The 19,933-nt window shown below is 33.8% G+C and overlaps 1 protein-coding gene across 1 annotated transcript in view; it reads right to left on the bottom strand.

The window, feature by feature from the left end:
- Positions 1–1,207: 1,207 nt before the first annotated feature.
- EIF4E (eukaryotic translation initiation factor 4E) overlaps positions 1,208–19,933 on the bottom strand; it is a 40,923-nt gene continuing 22,197 nt past the window's right edge. The window contains exons 2-7 of the mRNA XM_005898806.3: positions 18,135–18,241; positions 12,367–12,462; positions 9,515–9,578; positions 8,727–8,840; positions 6,506–6,645; positions 1,208–4,459 (exon numbers count right to left, since the gene is read on the bottom strand). Of these exons, the coding sequence (XP_005898868.1) occupies positions 4,345–4,459; positions 6,506–6,645; positions 8,727–8,840; positions 9,515–9,578; positions 12,367–12,462; positions 18,135–18,241 (636 nt within the window). The 3' untranslated portion in view covers positions 1,208–4,344. The remainder of the gene's footprint in view (positions 4,460–6,505; positions 6,646–8,726; positions 8,841–9,514; positions 9,579–12,366; positions 12,463–18,134; positions 18,242–19,933) is intronic.

Genomic DNA, 19,933 nt, shown 5'->3' with positions numbered 1-19,933 from the left:
GATCCATTTCGACTCACTCTAAGTTAGTGTTGAAAGGGTGTTTTATATTTACCTCTAGACTACTAATCCCTAGTAACAGAAACTCTAGTTCTATTACAATAATATAAGCTATTTGCAGAAACTGTGGAAAGATAGAATTATTTTGAATAGATATCCGCTTTTAAAAGTTTAGAGCAGGGACCAGTCTATTTTGTTTTCTTCTGTACATCCAGCATCTACAGCACAATAAACTGAGGTACTCAAAATGTGTTTTTTGGAGAAAAAGTAGGGGCATAACTTCTGTGCAAAACTATTACGAATTTATAAGCTCAGAAGTAAAAGAAAAAGGGGCAAGATTAAAAACACGGAATCTGGTTCCTGTGAATTGGGAAAGGCATAGCACATTTCATCTCACACCCAGTTTCAATTTTTTTGCTTCTGGCAGTAAAACAATCACATGAGTATTAAAACATGAAACTATCCAAGGTGTTAGGATGACTACCTCATGTCTACTTTGAAATTCACAGTAAGCAAGATATAACAAAGTATTATTGAAAGATGCCACAGACTGGGGCCGAAACTTCCACAATAAGTCAGTTAGTTGTGAGATGAGAAGTAGAGATAATAAAACTGGCTGGTTTTAGCAATTGATGGGCAAATGAGCTGATCCTGACTACTGAAGACAACCTAAGAGTGGTGTCTCTCCAACTGTATGTGACAAAGGAGCAGGTTTAAACCCCAAAATGCACACTCCTGTCACAAATATATATTGTATATATATATCACATACTTCTTCCCGAGTGGTGCTAGAGGGAAAGAACCCACTTGCCAATGCAGGAGACACGAGAGACATGGGCGTGATCCGTGGGTCGGAAGAACCCCTGGAGGAGGGCATGGCAACCCACTTCCAGTATTCTTGCTTGGAGAATTCCACAGACAGAGGAGCCTGGCAGGCTACAGTCAGATACAACTGAAGCAACTTCCACACACACAATGTCACAGCAATATCTGATTTCTGTAGAAGTTTCTAGATCCTCAATTTCTATACTGGTCTAGAGAGACACCTACTAGCACTACCTAGGGTTTTGTTTCTTAACGTCAATTTGATCTGAAACCTTGTATTTATCCGGGTCTAACTCTTGAGTGAGAAAATTCAGCTCTTTTTTCCTTCTACTCAGTAGATGAAGACCATCCAATCCAACAATTAGATAAAAAGTAGCACAGAGACTTGTCATTAACTTGTTTTAATTTTAAAATGTAAAACATCACATTATCACACTGCCTTAGTAAATTAAAATTATCCTTTTGAATGCAAACTTCAGCATGTAAGAATCTCAACTTGAAACCTTCACTTTATTTTGCCATTTATCTTAGAAGTTAACAGGACATAGATACTTAAAACCAGATATGAAAATATTCACTTGATCTATGTACCTCTAAACTCCTGTACCTTTGTTTCCATGTTCTCAGGAAAAAAAGCCGAATGATTGAGTGTGAACAGAGTACCCTCAGGGGATTCCCTATCTCTTATATGTTTCATTATCAAATGAAGTAAAATTTAAAATGTTCTGACCTATATACACTGACTACAATCTGGTACAATGTACTGTAGCCCATGAGGTAGGCTCCATACCTCTGAATCTGTATCATGTGCTTTACAGAATTTCTGGAACAAAATTTCCAGGACTCAAATCCATACTAAGTGACTTAAATTCTCACTGTTTCTGTTTCTTCATCTGTAAAAAGGGGATAAGAGCACCTACATCAAAGGGTTATTGTGCAGGTTAAAGTGCATGTGAAGTGCTTAGAACACTGCCTGGCATATAGTAAGTACTAAGTAAGGATTTTAACTTTTTGATTCTTTCATAGTATAACTCAAATCCTCTGAAGAACTAGAATTTTAACAATTAAATTGGTTAAATGAAATATGGCATATCCTTATGATGAAATACTAATTATCCATTAAAGATTATTTTAATAATCTATTATGAAAATATATTTAAGCTATAATATCCTGTTGAACAGAAAGGAAAAAGTAAATTAGAAAATCATGTACAATCTAATCTTATATTTAGAAAAGATGCTAATAGTTATAAAATTTGCAAGTTATTGTGATATTTAAGTGATATTTGCCAAAAGACACTCAGAATCATTCTACCCACACTGGAAAAAAAAGACTTAAAACCAATTGTGATTCTCAGCTGATAATGAGGAGGAGAATAAAATGCCGTAAATTAGGATTCTTCACAATTTAGAACTGTGTACATTTAATGCATTATTTCTTCTCGACTCTCAAAGGCTGATGCTTCTTAAAATGGACTGCATGCTAGAATTAATAAAGCACTGATTTCTGATACATTCCTCCAATGCCACCCACTGCCAACATACTAACACTACCACTGTTACTTTTAAGCAAGCTCTTGAAGTGCTCACAAACTACATATACCAAAAGACAATAAGTCACCTTAGCCAATCACCCAAATTTAAACAAGATATTATTAGGTACATATATTGAGATTATAAATATAAAAGACACAGTATTTATAGAATACTGAACAAGGGGTGTTGGTGGTATTGAGAGTACTCAGATGGTAGCTTGTGGTACCCTCTAAGCTGTTTTAAATTCTTCAATAAAATCAGTATTATTAATTTCACATTTTACATAGGATTCTTGTCAAACTTATCAGTTTTAAATGATTAATTCATAATCACCATCTAGAGACAAAATTTCCTCTCAACTAATGATTATTCTACCTACAGTTCAGCTCACTCTGTCTACAATAGTTATATTTCATTTTATCAAATCTGAAATATACAATTATGCATTACAGACAAGCTGTTTTCAAATTTGCTTAAAGAGTAGATCATGTTTTCAATTTTACATAAAGCCATACACCAGTTTATCATTAAAAATATGAGTCTTCATAACCTGTTTATTCCAATTCTCTTTAGACAGCAACACTAACAAAATTCTTAATGCATACACCCCCATCACCTACAAGTCTTTCCCTATGTTATTATTTTGACACTTAAAGAAGAACATCTCAATTAACAACCAAGTTTTATAACTACTATCCCTACCAATCAAATGGTGATGCATCTAGGTGGCAATTTTCATGAGTTTTAACATATTAAGAGTACATTATTTACCTAAGCCTAAAGGTAGCGCCTTATTAAAAAAAAAAAAGCCACATCAATTTAATTTCATATATATGATGCTACCTATTCAATTTATTAAAAATTAAAATAAACAAAATAACCAAACTAATGCTCCAAACTTATGCTGTTCATGTGGAAGACACTACAAGATATGACACAAGAGAGACTGCCTTGCAATAAGAAATACAAATTCCTTCTACAGAGATGGAGAAATAAAAGGACAATTCTAGTTGTCTAAAAGACAATTCACTGTACACATTTTATTTACAGTTTTGTACACTGTCTTAATACGAATGGGACCGCTTTTCTACTTGAGCCAATTTTTTAACCAAAGCAAAATAACCTAAGTAATACAAAGTGTTAAAATACAGCATAAAGATACAAAAACAGACATACTAATTCTAATTAGGAATGTAATTATGATGTTACATTTTTTATAATCCACAATTAAGTTTAGGAAATCACACATAGATCACTGATTTGAATGAAATGCATAAATTTGTAGCAAAGCATTGTAGTTTTAAGTTATAAAAAAAAAATTACCAAAGAATGCACAAAATTAATGTTTATTCCACCTTTGTGTCATATTCCTGGATCCTTCACCAATGTTACATGAGAAAGAAAAACTAAGCAAAACAAATGAAAAACTGAAATCAGAATCACTAATGTTATCAAGTAGGGAAACAAATAAATTAAAATCTAGCAGCCATCAGCAAGAGTACAGCACAGATAATGCTGTAAAAAGAAACAAAGAAAATTGCCAGAAAACTGTATGCATCATACTCTTTCAAACCAGCAAAATATGCTCCTGCATACAATGGAACGTAAACAAAATCATTCTCTTGTAAGGTATAGAAATACAAGTTCTTTTTTTTAATATTGCAGATGGGTCAAATGTGTTTGTAATGGTTATTTCTATTAAGCTATTACAGAGTGGGCCAGGAACACATGGATTCTGGGGATGATGTGTACTGTAATTCTTTGATTGAGATAATGGACACTCTAGCCAAAAAAAAAAAAAAAAAAAAAATACGAACACAGAAGTACAAGACAAAGGCGAATGAGACTTCTCTTATATCTTAGCAACATTTAGATGGAAATCAAATTTAAATGCAGTCCACTCTGCTTTTGAAGAGGCTTTGGTTCAGCTCCCAAATCTCGATTGCTTGACGCAGTCTCCTATAAGAATACTCAGAAGGTGTCTTCTTAAACAACAAACCTATTTTTAGTGGTGGAGCCGCTCTTAGTAGCTGTGTCTGCATGGGACTGATAACCAATCACTATCTTTGGAGGAAGTCCTAACCTTTCCTTGTATACCCTCCTATAGGAAGAAAAAGAAAAGTAGCCATTAATTTTTATTCAAACATACACCCCAAATCCAGCATTACTATTCTTTATTTAAAAAAAAAAAACTAGAGAGTGAAATAAGAAACTGCACATTTTCTTTTTAGCAAAATATACTCTTCCTTTTCACTACAATCTTGGTTAATCACTTAACCAATATTTGAGAATCTACTATGTACCAGGTACTGTGGTAATTATCAATAAATTAATAATAAACAAAGCAAGGACAGTCCCTGGGGTTATGGTATTTACAGTTTAGACTATTTGATTATTTACAAACAAATAATCACAAATACATATGGTGGAGCTATATCACATACAAAATTAATTTGTATAAAATCAATTACATGCACATATTTTAATTTTTTGATCTAAAATGCTTCAATTATATTTTACATACAAACTTTAGTATTTTATGTTACTGCAATTACATATTTACCTTATCTATTACTGACAAGAAAGCACACTCAAAAATTAAACACTTTGAAGGCAATTTGTAATATTTTCAAATCATATGTGATTCTATTTTAAGGACAAATATGATGAGTATCAAGGAGGGTAAGTACAGGGGCTGCAATATCATTAACAAGAAGGATCTAATCTCCTGGAAATCAAAGAAATCTCTCCTTTTAAATTTATGAGGTCAAAAGTATAATGCTAAGAGAATGAAGCACATCTGAAGGCTGAGGAATAAAAATAAAGCTCAGTGGCTACAGCTAGCAAGAAAAGTGAATATGAGAGTTAAGGCTGACAAGGTAAAACTGGGCACAGATCACCATATAATCTGAGAACATCATAGGTCAGGCTAGAAATCTGGTCTCTGAGAAGAGCAAAATTTAAAAATAAGCACCAAATGAAACAAAAATAAAGATATATATATTTTCATGGAGTGGAATCCTCCAGTATACCAGGAAAATTTATTCATACTGTACCCTCCAGAAGATTTCAGTACCTTCCCTAGAATAAGGTATTTAAAAATAATTTTATGATAACTAAAATTATAATTAATATCAAGTTGACATTAGGATACAATGTACCTTCAATTATACTTAATCACTAAAAATCCCAGAAAGCAAGAGCACTGAGCCATGCAGCTTAAACGGGTGGAAAAATATCCTTCCTTGAAAAACTGAAGTCAAATGTTTAAATAGAGATTTCAAAAATTGTTAACACTGACACAATTAAAAATCTTCCCAAGGAAAGAAATTCATATCTAATTTCTTTAATGCATTTTCAAAGAAATATGAGATCCTCACAATCAATAAGATTCAATGCTGACAAAAACATCAGGAATATGATGACAATCAATTATCAATTTTCTCTTATAGAAACCCTCTGGAAAATGAAACACCTTTTAATCCAGAAAGGAATCATGTTCATAGAATTCATACTGCTGGAAAAATCAACATACAAAGGGGCAAACCAAACATATTGAGACCTATGACCTGTACTTAATTTCAATATAAAATTTAAAGTTCAATTTTACTAATTTAAATTTAGTAAAAATTAACACTGACTGACATTTGAGGGGGAAAAAAAGGACAGGCAATTTTTGCAAATAGTAATATTTGCCAAAAAGTTTTAAAATATATACATGTAGGTTTTAAGCATGGAGAAAACCAAGCTACTGTCACTTATATCTCAATGTAAATTTCATGTAAGTGTACACATATGTGGCAAAATACACATATACCATTTGCCAATATTCACCAAACGTATTGAGTATTATACATAAGCACTGTGGTTTTTAAAGTACATTAAGGAAAAGACACATTCTCATTTGATAAATAAAATGTGACATGCTAAAACAGTGTTCCAGTGATTCTATACTCCATTGATAGGAAAAAGAAATTTTACAGAAATGAAAAAGGATGAACCAGACATAGAATACCAATACAGCAGTTCAAGGTTATAAAAGTGTTCATGAAAACAAGAAAAATAATGATCTACATAAACATATTTTTAAAAAAGCAGTTCTGCTTTTAGTTATCTATTTTAAAAGTACACAAACAGCAAAACTTACCCTATATGTGTAACAGCTTCTCTGTTTTCACATTCAGTAGTCCATATTGCTATTTTATCACCTTTAGCTCTAACATTAACAACAGCTCCACATACATCATCACTGTAGTCATCAAAAGATTCTCCAATAAGGCACAGCAGCTTAAAAGAAAAAACTGAATTTCAAATTACATTCAACAGGTTATAAACAGCTTCTTTAAGTTGCAAAATGTCTCATATATTTATATACAAAGCTAAAAAAGTTTTTAAAATAAAGAGTTTTATATATGTAGTTTTTTGTCCTGGCCTTTAAAAAACTGTTAGATTCTTTAATACCAACAAACAGTTTTGCTAACTTTTTTAGTAAACTGGGAAACTGATGTCAGGGCACAAAAAAGGTGAATTATTTTACTAATATTCATTTGCTCTGCTGCTGCTACACTTGCCAGTAAACAAGTTTTAATGGAATAAATGAAAAAGCTGCTCATGGATAAAATGCCTCTTGTTCCTGTTGCTTTTCATGAACTTTCCCTAATTTTTTAAAAAAAATATGGTAAATACATAAAATAAAATTTACCATTTTAACCATTTTTAAGTGGATGGTTTAGTAACATTAAGTATATTCATACTGTACCACCATCCATCTCCACAACTTTTGTCATCTTGCAAAACTGAAATGACTTAATAAAGAGTTCTAAAATGGTATTTACTGATAATCTCTCCCAAAAGAAAATTAAGTTTTTCCTCAATAAAAGCCATTTATTGAAATATTTTTGCTCAATTTAGTAAGTGCTAACCAGGAACTTCCCTGGTGGTCCAGTGGTTAAGACTCCATGCTTCCATGGCAGAGGGCTCAGGTTCGATCCCTGGTCAGGGAACTAAGACTGTGCATGCCATGTGGCACGCTTAATATGCTACCTACAGACCAGACCAGTGTTCAGGATACAAAAAAGACTATAATCCCTGATCTTAAAAGCCTGGGGTTTAAAACCTTTCACTAGAGAAAATGTGTATTATCTCAATTTAATAAATGTCGTATGAAGCCTAAAGTTCGAAATTATATCACAACATATAAGCTGAATGATATCAAGCTACAATTTCACTATTTCCTTCACGGATCTAAAAAGTTGAGTGCACAGAGCAATACTCTAAGGACTGTAAAACTTTGTATCATACAAAATGTGAAAGTTACCACAATTTTGAACTTAATGAAATGACTAGGATGACCTTATTGTGGAAAGTCAGTCAACTGCCAATCACTTTCTGGATTTGTAATATGTAGCAGGGCATTTTACTCTACTAGTAAAAGTATATAAGATTCGTTCACATGATAGAACAAAATTAAGTCCTGGCCTAGATTTCTAGAGTGGGCATCCTTATCTTCTCTTTGAGTAACCAATGAAAAAGGAACAAAGTTTTCTACCACTTTAATGGCAGAAAGTGAAGAGGAAGAGCCTCTTGATGAAGGTGAAAGAGGACAGTGAAAAAGCTGGCTTAAAGCTCAACATTCAAAAAAATGAATATAATGACATCTGGTCCTATCATTTCATGGCAAACAGATGGGGAAAATGTGGGAAACAAGAGTCAGATTTCATTTTCTAGGGCTCCATAAGCACTGTGGACGGTGACTGCAGCCACAAAATTAAAAGACACTTGCTCCTTGGAAGAACAGCTATGACAAACCTAGACAGCATATTAAAAAGCAGATATCACTTTGCTGGCAAAGGTCCGTATAGTCAAAGCTATAGTTTTTCCAGCGGTCATGTATGGATGTTAGAGGTGGGCTATAAAGAAGGGTGAGCACCGAAGAAGATGCTTCCCAACTGCAGTGCTGGTGAAGACTCTTGTGGTACTGTAGAAGATTCTTGAGAGTCCCGTGGACAGCAAGGAGATCACACCAATCAATCCTAAAGGAAATCAACCCTGAATATTCATTGAAAGGACTGCTGCTGAGGCTCCAATACTTTGGATACATGATGCAAAAAGCTGACTCATTACAGAAGACCCTGATGATGGGAAAAATTAAGGGCAAGAGGAAAAGAGGGCAACAGAGGATGAAATGGTTGGATGGTGTCACTGACTCAACGGATGTGAGTTTGAACAAACTATGGGAGATAGTGAAGGACAGGGAAGCCTGGAGTGCTGCAGTTCATGGGGTCGCAGTCAGAAACAACTTAGCAACTGAATAACAACGACAACAAAGTTTTAGTATCAAAAACAGCTTTATAATTGTAAAACCTTACTGTCTCTAGCCAAAAACGATCGAGGTCACTTCGTCTCTGCTGTTTGTTCAGTGTAATTAGCCATCGTCCTCCTCGTTTGTTTTTCTCATCTTCCCACATAGGCTCAATACCATCCTACAAGGTTAGGGATACAACAATATGAGACAATATTGTTAGTTTAACTTAAGATAATGACTAAAAACAGTAAGCAACAACCGTGTTGTTTACTTTATACTCGTAAAACTGTTATTGAGGTAGTGGGAAAGCACACAAAACAAAGCTAGAGGCATGGGATTGCAAAAACAGAGCCTTGACTAGGGTACTTACTAGCTATCAAATCTTGGGTTTGACTTAATTTGGAGGTTCTAAAGTAACATACTTTGGAGGTTCTGAGTAACATACACCTTTGAGAAGCTATACACATTTCTATATCTAAAAAATACATATGAGAGAGCTAATGACTGTCCCACCCACTAACAGCTGACAAAACTCATAAGTATCTCAAGGACACACATACTCCTGACAAACTCTGCACTTCGGTCTGCTCAAGTATATAAAGAGGAGTGGATAATCAAAGCTCTCCTCAAAATCAATCACAGTATGTGCCCATACAGCCAAATTCTCACTTAATTTCAATTATTTATACTAAAAGAAGCCAAAATATACTTATGCTAAAATATGGTAAAGCTAATGTAATTATTCTCCAAGCATCACAACATTAACTATTTCTAAGTTCGTGGTAAGATTTTAATGAATACCTGAATGGTCCAGTCTTATAATAAATATATGAAGTCACCAATTAAGCATACCTTAAAAAGTGAGTAGTCACAGCCAGGCATTAAATTACTAGACAACTGGATATGGTTGTACAGACTAGGTAAAAGAAAAGAACAATTATAAACATAGAAAATGTAGTGCGGAGTTTAGGTGTTTATGTGTACATTCAGAGAATATGATAAAAATAAACAAGATAAAAAACTCATTTACTTTTTTCCCCCCTATGGAGTCAATTTCTGAAACAGACCAAACAGATCTTAATAAGTCAGCTTTAAGAATCAACATCTGATGATTTTTAGAAAATATCTTCAGTGATTTTATCCTGACAATTTTGGTGTATTAGTTAACTTAATATATACACATTATTATAAGAAACTAAGAAGAGATGTACCAGATGGCTGTAAGTAAAAAATCCATGAGGCTAATAAGCCATTTTAAACATACAAAAAGACAAATCTAGAGAAAGAAAGACAAAACTCCCTGATCATCAGGATTGCATGACTAAACTAGGTCAACATTATTATTATTTGTGAAAGTACCCAAGAGTGGAAAAGATCAATAGTTCCCAAACAACACACACCATTACTAGTTTAAGTGAGCAAGCATAATAATCTTTGGGGGAGCTTTTAAAGACAGAACAGTTCCACATCCTACTTCTTAGAATTTTAAGTCCTTAAATATAGGCTGGAACCACAGAATGTGTATTTCTAAACTATTTCCCAAGTAGCAATGTAACAGATTAACATTTGGGATGAATTAGGTATTCCACTAGCCTGAAGGTAGAATGCTAGATTGGATCATTTGATCTTGAAGTCTACCATAGCAAAATTGTTATAAAACTGGCAACAGAGTAAGAATGCCTTGCCTGTCTCCAGTATTTTATACAGAAGTAATGATCTTATACGACTAGCAATAATACCACATGGATGGTATTATTTCCCTTAGTAAGATTTTCTTACTGCTATTTTAACCCAGTCTGTGAGTATTTCATGTAGAGTTTTAAGAAAGAGTCAAGGATTCTTTGGATGACATCCCACAGTTTAACAACAAATCCAGTTTGAATGAGAGAACATTAAAACAGCATACAGCTTGTTGGGTTTTTCTATCTAATAGTAACTCTTTCCAAACTAGATTATCACTGACAAGATTCCACTAGGCAAGAAGAGAGACATGCAAACTAACAGTAACTACAGAATTAGAACCACCATTTCTATACAATTAATGTCTAGTATGGAAGGGACATTCTTCAATGGCATTCAAAGTAGAAAAGACCAACGCTTCTTTCTGCCGCCTTCTTTCTCCTTAATCATGCTCTAAGGTCTCTTACTAAGTTTACAATTAGAATCTGTAATGGCACACTTAAATAGAATCCTAATGCTACAGACAAGACTAGATTAAAAAAAGAAAATCTCAATAGCTGTTTCGTTAAATTTGCCCCCCAAAAGTGAGAAACTAAGTGACAAAGATAGAAAGCTTAAGGGTTTATCTCTCAATTATGGCATAATAATCCACTAAGCAATAACACTTCTTACAACATACCTAAAAACTGTGGCGTCATGTTCTAATTAGAGGTCACTTAGATATATAATTATGTAAAACTGGTGACAGCCAAACAAACTTAGATAAATGCAAATCTTATTCAGTGGGAGAATGGCTCAGGACTCTTGCTCTCCCTTCCTCCACAGGATACTGGAGACTATTATGTTTCAGAAAACTCTTGAATAAATACAATTAGAGAAGAAAAACACTCAATGTTTTGATGAAGGGCAAAACAGAACCATAATTTAACTAGGCCTATGAATTACTGGGAGTTTCAAATGTAGTTCATTCAAAAATTTTTTTTTCACTAAATTTTGTTTTTTAAAAAAAAGCCCATAAGTTCAATTAAAAGTGACCCAAGTGATCTCAACATAGTTTTCTTTCATTATCCTATGCTTTGTTTTCAGTGATTCAAATGCATACTAAATGCCTAGTTTAGTATGCATTTGAAGTATACATCATATGTATAAAATTTTAAATCATAATCTATTAATTTATAATTTTCTAACCACAATCTATCTGTGTGATACACCCAAGTATTAACATTAAAACATAGGAATCACATCACTGCTATGATCCAAAATACACCAACTGAACAAATTAGAATACTTAGATAACTGCTCGATAATTTATAGCTCTTAAACACGTTTTTAATAAACTGTATCTTTCATGTTCTCCAACAGTTTCTCTCTATATATTTTTCAAGCAAATAAGACATAACTAAATAAACTGTTTTTAAAGAATCAATATTCCAAAACTTCTTGCAAAGAACTTTATAGCTCTAAATTAAATTATACTGCTAAATCTGAAACAAAATCTCAAAAATATTTCAAGTATTCTTAAGTTGACCACTAAGTGTAATAAAATTATCTATCATCACAGATACTGTCATTCTTTGACAAACCCTGATTTATAAGCAGTTTGGCCTTTGAAATCTCAGAATCTTTATCACAGGAAATCCACAGTTTATACTAAAAAGAATCTGCAGAAATGCTAAGAAAAGCATTCTTTTCCTAAGAAAGCTCTGGAATAAAAATAGAGCAAATATGCGTAGGTAACCAAGAAAGGGGACAAGGTCCTAAAAGTTGTCAGAAGTTCCAGTGACAATAAAGGATTCTCAATGAATGACATCTTAGGACAAGGAATAGAGAATAGGCAGAGCTAAATGATGACAAGATGGAAGCTTTCTAAAACTGGTGAGAAATAATCACCAATTCTAACAGTTGTGAGAAGATGAACAAGCAAAAAAGTAAATATTAACTGTACACCTTACCCTTCTTTTTGCGAATACAACTTAAAATAAAAAAGTACACAATAAAACAAACATCCTAAAATGGTTACTTACGCCCAAAAGTCTTCAACAGTATCAAACTTAGAGATCAATCGAAGGTTTGCTTGCCAAGTTTTGCTTTTATCATTTTTAAAAAACCAGAGTGCCCATCTAAAAACAGAAAGTCAGTGTCAACAGAAGTTTTACATCCATGTTCAAAGCAGCAGTGAGTTTCACTTACTAATAAAAATGTTGTCTGAAGACAGTTTTCCAAGTAGACATACATTTTATAACTTTATGATCAATGCTTGATAATCTCAGACACAAAAAATGAGATGCATTTCAACACCTACTTGGTAATTTGTATTTGCCAACCCCTGATCAAGGAAAAAAATATTTTGAAAAAGCAAAGGCAGAAAAACTATTAAACACACAGTATCAAGTACTGTACCCTGGATTTCTAAAACTAATTCAGTCTTTCCTGAAAAAATTAAAAACAGAACTACCATTTGATCCAGCAATTCCACTTCTGGATATTATCTGAAAAAACGAAAATACTAACTTGAAAAAGATATATGAATCCCCATGATTAGTACAGCTTTACAAGAGCTTAAGATACAGAAGCAACTTAAATGTTCATCAAGGAGTGAAAAAAGAAAATATGTATGTATGTATGAACGTGTATATTCAATGGATTATTCAGTCATAAAAGAGAAGGATGGACCATAGGACTTTGTAACAAGTTAAATAAATCACACACTAGACAGGAAAAACAAATACTATATGATTTTGCTTATACATGGGATCTAAAAAAAACTTTAAAAAAAGGAGAAAAACCCAGCCCAAGCTCACTGATACAGTGAACAGATTTGTGGTTCCCAGAGGCAAAGGGGTGGGGAAATGCATGACCTTCAAGTGGTACAAACTTCCAGTTATAAAATAAATCACGGGGATGCAACGTACAACATAGTAACATAGTAAATATAGTTCGTAATACTGCATTGCAAATTTGAAAGTTGTGAAGAGACTAAATCTTCAAAGTTCTCATTATAAAAGAAATTATAAATATGTATTGTGATAGATGTTGATTATGATCATTCCACAATACATACAAATACTGAATCACTGTGTTGTACATTTGAAATTGTTATACCTCAACTGAAAATAATAAAATTCCATTCCATCTTTTAAAAAAAAACTTGCAGTCAGCCACCAAACTCTTGAGAGTCCCTTGGACTGCAAGGAGATCCAACCAGTCCATTCTGAAGGAGATCAACCCTGGATTTCTTTGGAAGGAATGACGCTAAAGCTGAAACTCCAGTACTTTGGCCACCTCATGTGAAGAGTTGACTCATTGGAAAAGACTCTGATGCTGGGAGGGATTGGGGGCAGGAGGAGATGGGGACGACAGAGGATGAGATGGCTGGATGGCATCACTGACTCGATGGACGTTGAGTCTGAGTGAACTCCGGGAGTTGGTGATGGATAGGGAGGCCTGGCGTGCTGCGATTCATGGGGTCGCAAAGAGTCGGACATGACTGAGCGACTGATCTGATCTGATCTGATTAAAGGTTTATTCTAAGAAAATGGATGACTAAGCAAAAATATTTGTCCAATAATGTTCTTAAATTTGGAAAACTGGAAACATCTTAAGTGCCTATCAACAGTTCTTAGAATGTGGTTTACAAGTCCCCGTAGGCATCCTAAGACCCTTTCAGGAACACTGATGAGTAAAAACTACTTCATAAAAATCCTAAGATATTTTATTTTTCACTGTGTTGACATTTTCACTGATGATGCAAAAACAACAGTAAACCTAGCAGTGATGCACATAACAAGGATCATACAGTGGCACCCATGTCTACCATTTGTCACTGTTCTGTATTGTCACCAACTCTCAGAAGAATAACTGTCAGTTTCAGTTAAGAATGCCACTAATGAAACAGTAATAAAATACTTGTTTTATTAAATTTCAATCTGTGCACATGTTTTTTCTGTACAAAAAATACTTCTGCATACCAAATGCAATGCTTAGACAATTGAGTTGTGAGGAGAACTAGTCGCTTTTTCAAAGAACACGGCTTTTACTTGGAAGAACAGACTGATCAATTATGGTTACTTCTTGAAAAATGAACAGAGTGAGCATGTTACCAAAATTTAAGCTTTCAGGAGAAAAATCAGAATTTTGGCAAGCCTGCAAGTGTCACTGAGCACGAAAATTTAACAAAACTTGGGTACATTTCTGAGGCATTTAGTAATGATAATGTTATTGTTTTGATATCATATAATGAAAAATGTCAATATTTAGATCTACAAACTCACTGAACCAGTATTTTCTAAATGACCAGTGGTATGCATGAGTGAAGAAGGATATATTCCAAATGCAAGACAGATGAATGGATTTTAAAGTAACAGAGTAGAAAAAAGTTATTGGATGTGGTTTCAGATTCTACATTGCAACTAACCTGCAAGAAACCTAGTATCAAAGGAAGGAGCTATTCATAATTATAAAAGGCCATTAAAATTTCTCCTTTTCCAACTATGTATATTTGAGGTCATATTTTATCCTTGTACTTCCTCTGAAACAACGTTATCTCCAAAGACTTGAAAATGCAGAACCAGCTATGAAAACCTAGCTGATTTCTATTAAGCCAGGCACTAAAAAATATTTACAAAAATGCTGTTCTTCCCACTATGTATTTTTTATTTTGAATAAATGTTTCCATAAAAATCATTTACATTAACATGCAATGGGTTAAGTACATATGTAATTTTATATTTTTTGAGATTTATTTTATTTTCTAATATAGCAAATGAAAATAGATGAAAATCTACATAACCTGTAAAACACTGTGGAATCCTCAATAATTTTTAAGAATGTAAAGGGGTCATGAGCCCAAAGAAGTTGAGATTTAAATAATAACAATAAATAATTTTAAAAATATAATAAACATAATATATACATGCAAGAAGACTTCTAAGAATGTAAAGGGGTCATGAGCCCAAAGAAGTTGAGATTTAAATAATAACAATAAATAATTTTAAAAATATAATAAACATAATATATACATGCAAGACTTCTAGGCCGCTATTAAATGTGTTAATTGTGTGGGTTAAAAAAAAAAAAAAGGATAACTGTGTGGGTAAAATTCTCTTAAGACTGACATGAAACCCAGAAACCATGGAGGAAAGTTGGTATTTGATTATATGAAAATAAAAAACCTTTAAAATAACACAACTCTTTAGACAATGTTAAAAGACAAATGACTTGGAAGTGTATTTCAACCTAATCCCCCCTTGGATGGGTTAGCATCCCTAATGTACAATGCTTGGAAATAAACTTGAAAAGATAACCAAAAAGAAAATAACAAACAATAAGAACTGAACAGACTTCTCACAGGTAAAAACACAAATAAACAATTGTCTTGAACAAAACTGTTTGAAACTTCAATAGAAGAAATGCACATTTAAAACAATAAGACATTGTTTTCGCAAGTTAGGCTAGAACCAATCTGACAGGCAATTAAATTTAAAAGATTGATGGTACCAGTTGTCAAGGATGTAGAAATCAGTAAGTCTAAGCAGATAAAGGAGGATAATTTGGCAGTGTCTATAAAGGTAGATAATGGGCAGTCTTAAGCCTAAGAACTCGGAAATTTTACCATATAGATATACCGTACTAAAAAAAGAAAGTATATATATATATGTACATTGAAAGGTTTTGGAAAAATACAAACCAAATTTTTAACACTGATTATTTTGGGGAGTGGAGCAAAACAAAATGGGGAAGAAGGTATCAGAGAAAAACAGAAAACTTAACTCTTTGTGCCTGGCGTGCTGCGATTCATGGGGTTGCAAGGAGTTGGACACGACTGAGCGACTGAACTGAACTGAACTGAAAACTCTGTATACTTTGTGCCTCAATGATTTAATCATTCTTATAATGCTATAGCGATTTTTTAAAAAGAAAATATAATTCCTTACAAAATTATTTACAAAAAGTAAATAATGAAGAAATTACCAAAATCAGAACCAAAAATGTCTCAGAACAGTTTTTAATTTCATATTATTTTACACAAAAAATAGAAATTATAGAGAAATTAAAATCCTCAGACTTCATTTTAGGATTTAATCAGTTTGTTCACTGATAAGAGCACCTTTCAGGAATCTCAGATTTCATCTTAAGCTATGATGGATATATGCCTTGATCTCCCACAATAACAGCGACATGAACTGTGTTCACAGACAGAAGACAGTGAGCTTTTTATACGATACCACTGAAAAGATGGGGGGAAAATACTTTAAAGGTTTTAGTACTGCTGCTAGGATGAACTATATAAAACTGCCACTAATCAATTGTCCAACTTAGTATTACTTTGGCACAATCTTTCCTGAGGAAGAATTTTTTCCTTTTATCAACTATTTGACCTTTGATATTTCACACACTGGCTGACAATCCACAGTATCTAGAGAACTGATTTGTTCCTCCCTGGAGGGTATGCTGAATCACCCACCTCCTACGAAAAAACTACTAAAGCATATTTGGACTATTATTTCAGGAAGTCTACAATGATAATGAAGGGGAAAAAAAGGACATAAAGGGACAACACATTTTTCAGATAAATGAAACCTAATTATAGACTTGTAGGGTGTGGGAGAAGGGGAATGAAAGGAATTAAAGATCCTCGAAAGTTAATTTATCCCATTTACTTTCCTCCAGATTCTTACAATGTTTCTGAGTGTTCCCACCATCAGCTCTCAGTGAATTAAAGTTAAGTTTTATCAGATAAACCAGAAAGATATTTAAGTAAAAGCACAAACACACTGGGAAGTGGTAGGGTGGAGGTAGGAAAAACCATATACTGAAGTGTTGAACTACTACATTGCAACTATGAAAACTTAACTCATCCTAAACTCTCTTTTCCTCTTCTAAACTTCTCTTAAAATACAAACCAACCAATATCCAGACTCCATATACCCTAGGCTCTTTCTCCTTCACAGACCATCTGAACTTTCTCCTTCAAATTGTCTATTCCTGCTCTATACATTTGTATATTTCTATTCACTCTTCAAACTACGCCAATCTTTTCTATCATCTACTCTACTAAACTTTCTCCAGTGTTAGCAAGGACTTATTGTTCAATCCAATGAATATTTGACCTTTTTGGGGCATATATGCTGTACCTTGTCCTTAAATCATTTTCTTGGTTTCCATGACCAACACTCTGTCCTAGTTTATATAGTATATATTTCTATACACTTCCATAGGCATTTTTAAAAAAATTTTATTGAAGTACAGTTGATTTACAATGTTATGGTAATTTCTGCTGTACAGCAAAGTGACTTAGCTATACATATGTATATATATTTTCATATTCTTCTCCATTATGGTTTATTATAGGATATTAACTACATAGTTCTCTGGGCTATACAGTAGGACCTTGTTGTTTATCCACTCTTTATATATAATAATTTGCTAACTCCAAACTACCAGTCCATCCCTGCCCAACCCCCTCTCTCTTTGTACCACGTCTGTTTTCTTCATAGCCATTCTTACCCAAAAAAATCCCCATGTGCTAATATTCCTAGCCTCTGTTGTGAGTCAAATTCACTTAAGAGAACTCATTTACTACTATGGTTTCAACTACCATTCAAAGTTCTACTTTCTGAGCTCAAGATTCACATATAAAACTGCTTGCCAGACGTGGGTCATCCAAGTGAAAATGGAATCCTCAACCTAACATACCTAAAACTAGTCTTATCTAATCTTCCCCTCCAAACCTGTCCCATTCACCATTTACCTTGTTGCCCAAGTCAAAAAATCTATGTGTCAGAAAGCTTACCTGTTCTGTAAAGGGTGTTTAATATAGTGTTCTGGGTTAGCAACCTCCTGATTAGATTCTGTTTTCTCTTCTTCTGTAGGCGGGGGATTCGGAGTAGGGGTGGTTTCCTAGTGGAAAATAATTAAACATTATAAACTTCTTAACATGAAAAAATAACATTAGGAAATTTATTTGTACATTTTTATTGAAATACAGTTAATTTACAATGTTGTGAAAACTTAATCTCTATGACAGCAATAGTCTAAATAAATCTGAACCAATACTGTCCATAACGTTTTTTTAAAGAATGAATTATAGGAGAAGCATTTGATAAAGTAGACCACTAGCCAAACTCTGAGAAAAGCACCAGACTCTTCTAGCATCTCTTCATTAAGAGCAAAACGTTTCTCAAATTTAAAATATATATTGTTATCTTCCACTTACACATTTAACATAAGATTGTTAGACACCATGCAAAATAGGAAAACGAAGTATCTTTCTTTTAACATCCCATTAAAGTGCTGTGCGTGGCAGGGGTGGTTAGTGGGGAGGGCCGGTTCAACTAAAGTTTGGAGAGCATAATTAACTTTATTACATGACACAAAAAATCTTTATAAAATGAGTAAGGCAATACTACACAGATCCTTGCCCTCATGTCACACTGTTATGATATATGGTAACTTAAAGTTGAGCAACTTCTGTCATTTTCAAATGACCCTAAGGAAAAAAGCTGGATACCAGCTTGAAGTGAAATGTTCTTAATCAGGAAAGGTGTACATCAAGGCAGTATATTTCCACCTTGCTTATTTAACTTATATGCAGAGTACATGATGAGAAACACTAGGCTGGATGAAGCACAGCTGGAATCAAGATTGCCGGGAGAAATATCAGTAACCTCAGATATGCAGATAACACCACCCTTATGGCAGAAAGTGAAGAAGAACTAAAGGGCCTCTTGATGAAAGTGAAAGAGGAGAGCTTAAAAGTTGGCTTAAAACTCAACATTCAGAAAAATAAGGTCATGGCATCCAGTCCCATCACTTCATGGCAAACAGATGTGGAAACAGTGAGAGACTTTATTTTTTGGGCTCCAAAATCACTGCAGATGGTGACTGCAGCCATGAAATTAAAAGATGCTTGCTCCTTGAAAGAAAAGTTATGACCAACCTAGACAGCATATTCAAAAGCAGAGACATTCCTTTGCCAACAAAGGTCCGTCTAGTCAAGGCTATGGTTTTTCCAGTAGTCATGTTTGGATGTGAGAGTTGGACTATAAAGAAAGCTGAGTGCCAAAGAATTGAGGCTTTTGAACTGCTGAAGACTTGAGAGTCCCTTGGACTGCAAGGAGATCCAACCAGTCCATCCAAAAGGAGATCAGTCCTGAATATTCATTGGAAGGACTGATGCTAAAGCTGAAACTCCAATACTTTGGCTACCTGATGTGAAGAACTGACTCGTTGGAAAAGACCCTGATGCTGGGAAAGATTGAAGGCGGGAGAAGTGGACGACAGAGGATGAGATGGTTGGACGGCATCACCGACTCAATGGACATGAGTTTAGGTAAACTCTGGGAGTTGGTGATGGACAGAGAGGCCTGGCGTGCTGCAGTGCATGGAGTCGCGAAGAGTTGGACACAACTGAGCAACTGAAGTGAACTGAGACATAGTTATCATCATCATTTATATATTTATAAACATATATATATAAACATTTATATAGTTATCATCATCATCAATATGTCATGGAAAAATGGAGCCTGAGAATAATGCATATTCTCCACATTAATCTATGTAATTCTTCACCCTACTTTAAATTGGCAC

Source organism: Bos mutus, chromosome 6 (genome assembly GCF_027580195.1).
Source record: "Bos mutus isolate GX-2022 chromosome 6, NWIPB_WYAK_1.1, whole genome shotgun sequence".
Classification (NCBI taxonomy): domain Eukaryota; kingdom Metazoa; phylum Chordata; class Mammalia; order Artiodactyla; family Bovidae; genus Bos; species Bos mutus.
The sequence above is the reverse complement of the archived record's forward strand: the minus strand, read 5'-3'. Positions and strand labels throughout refer to the sequence as shown.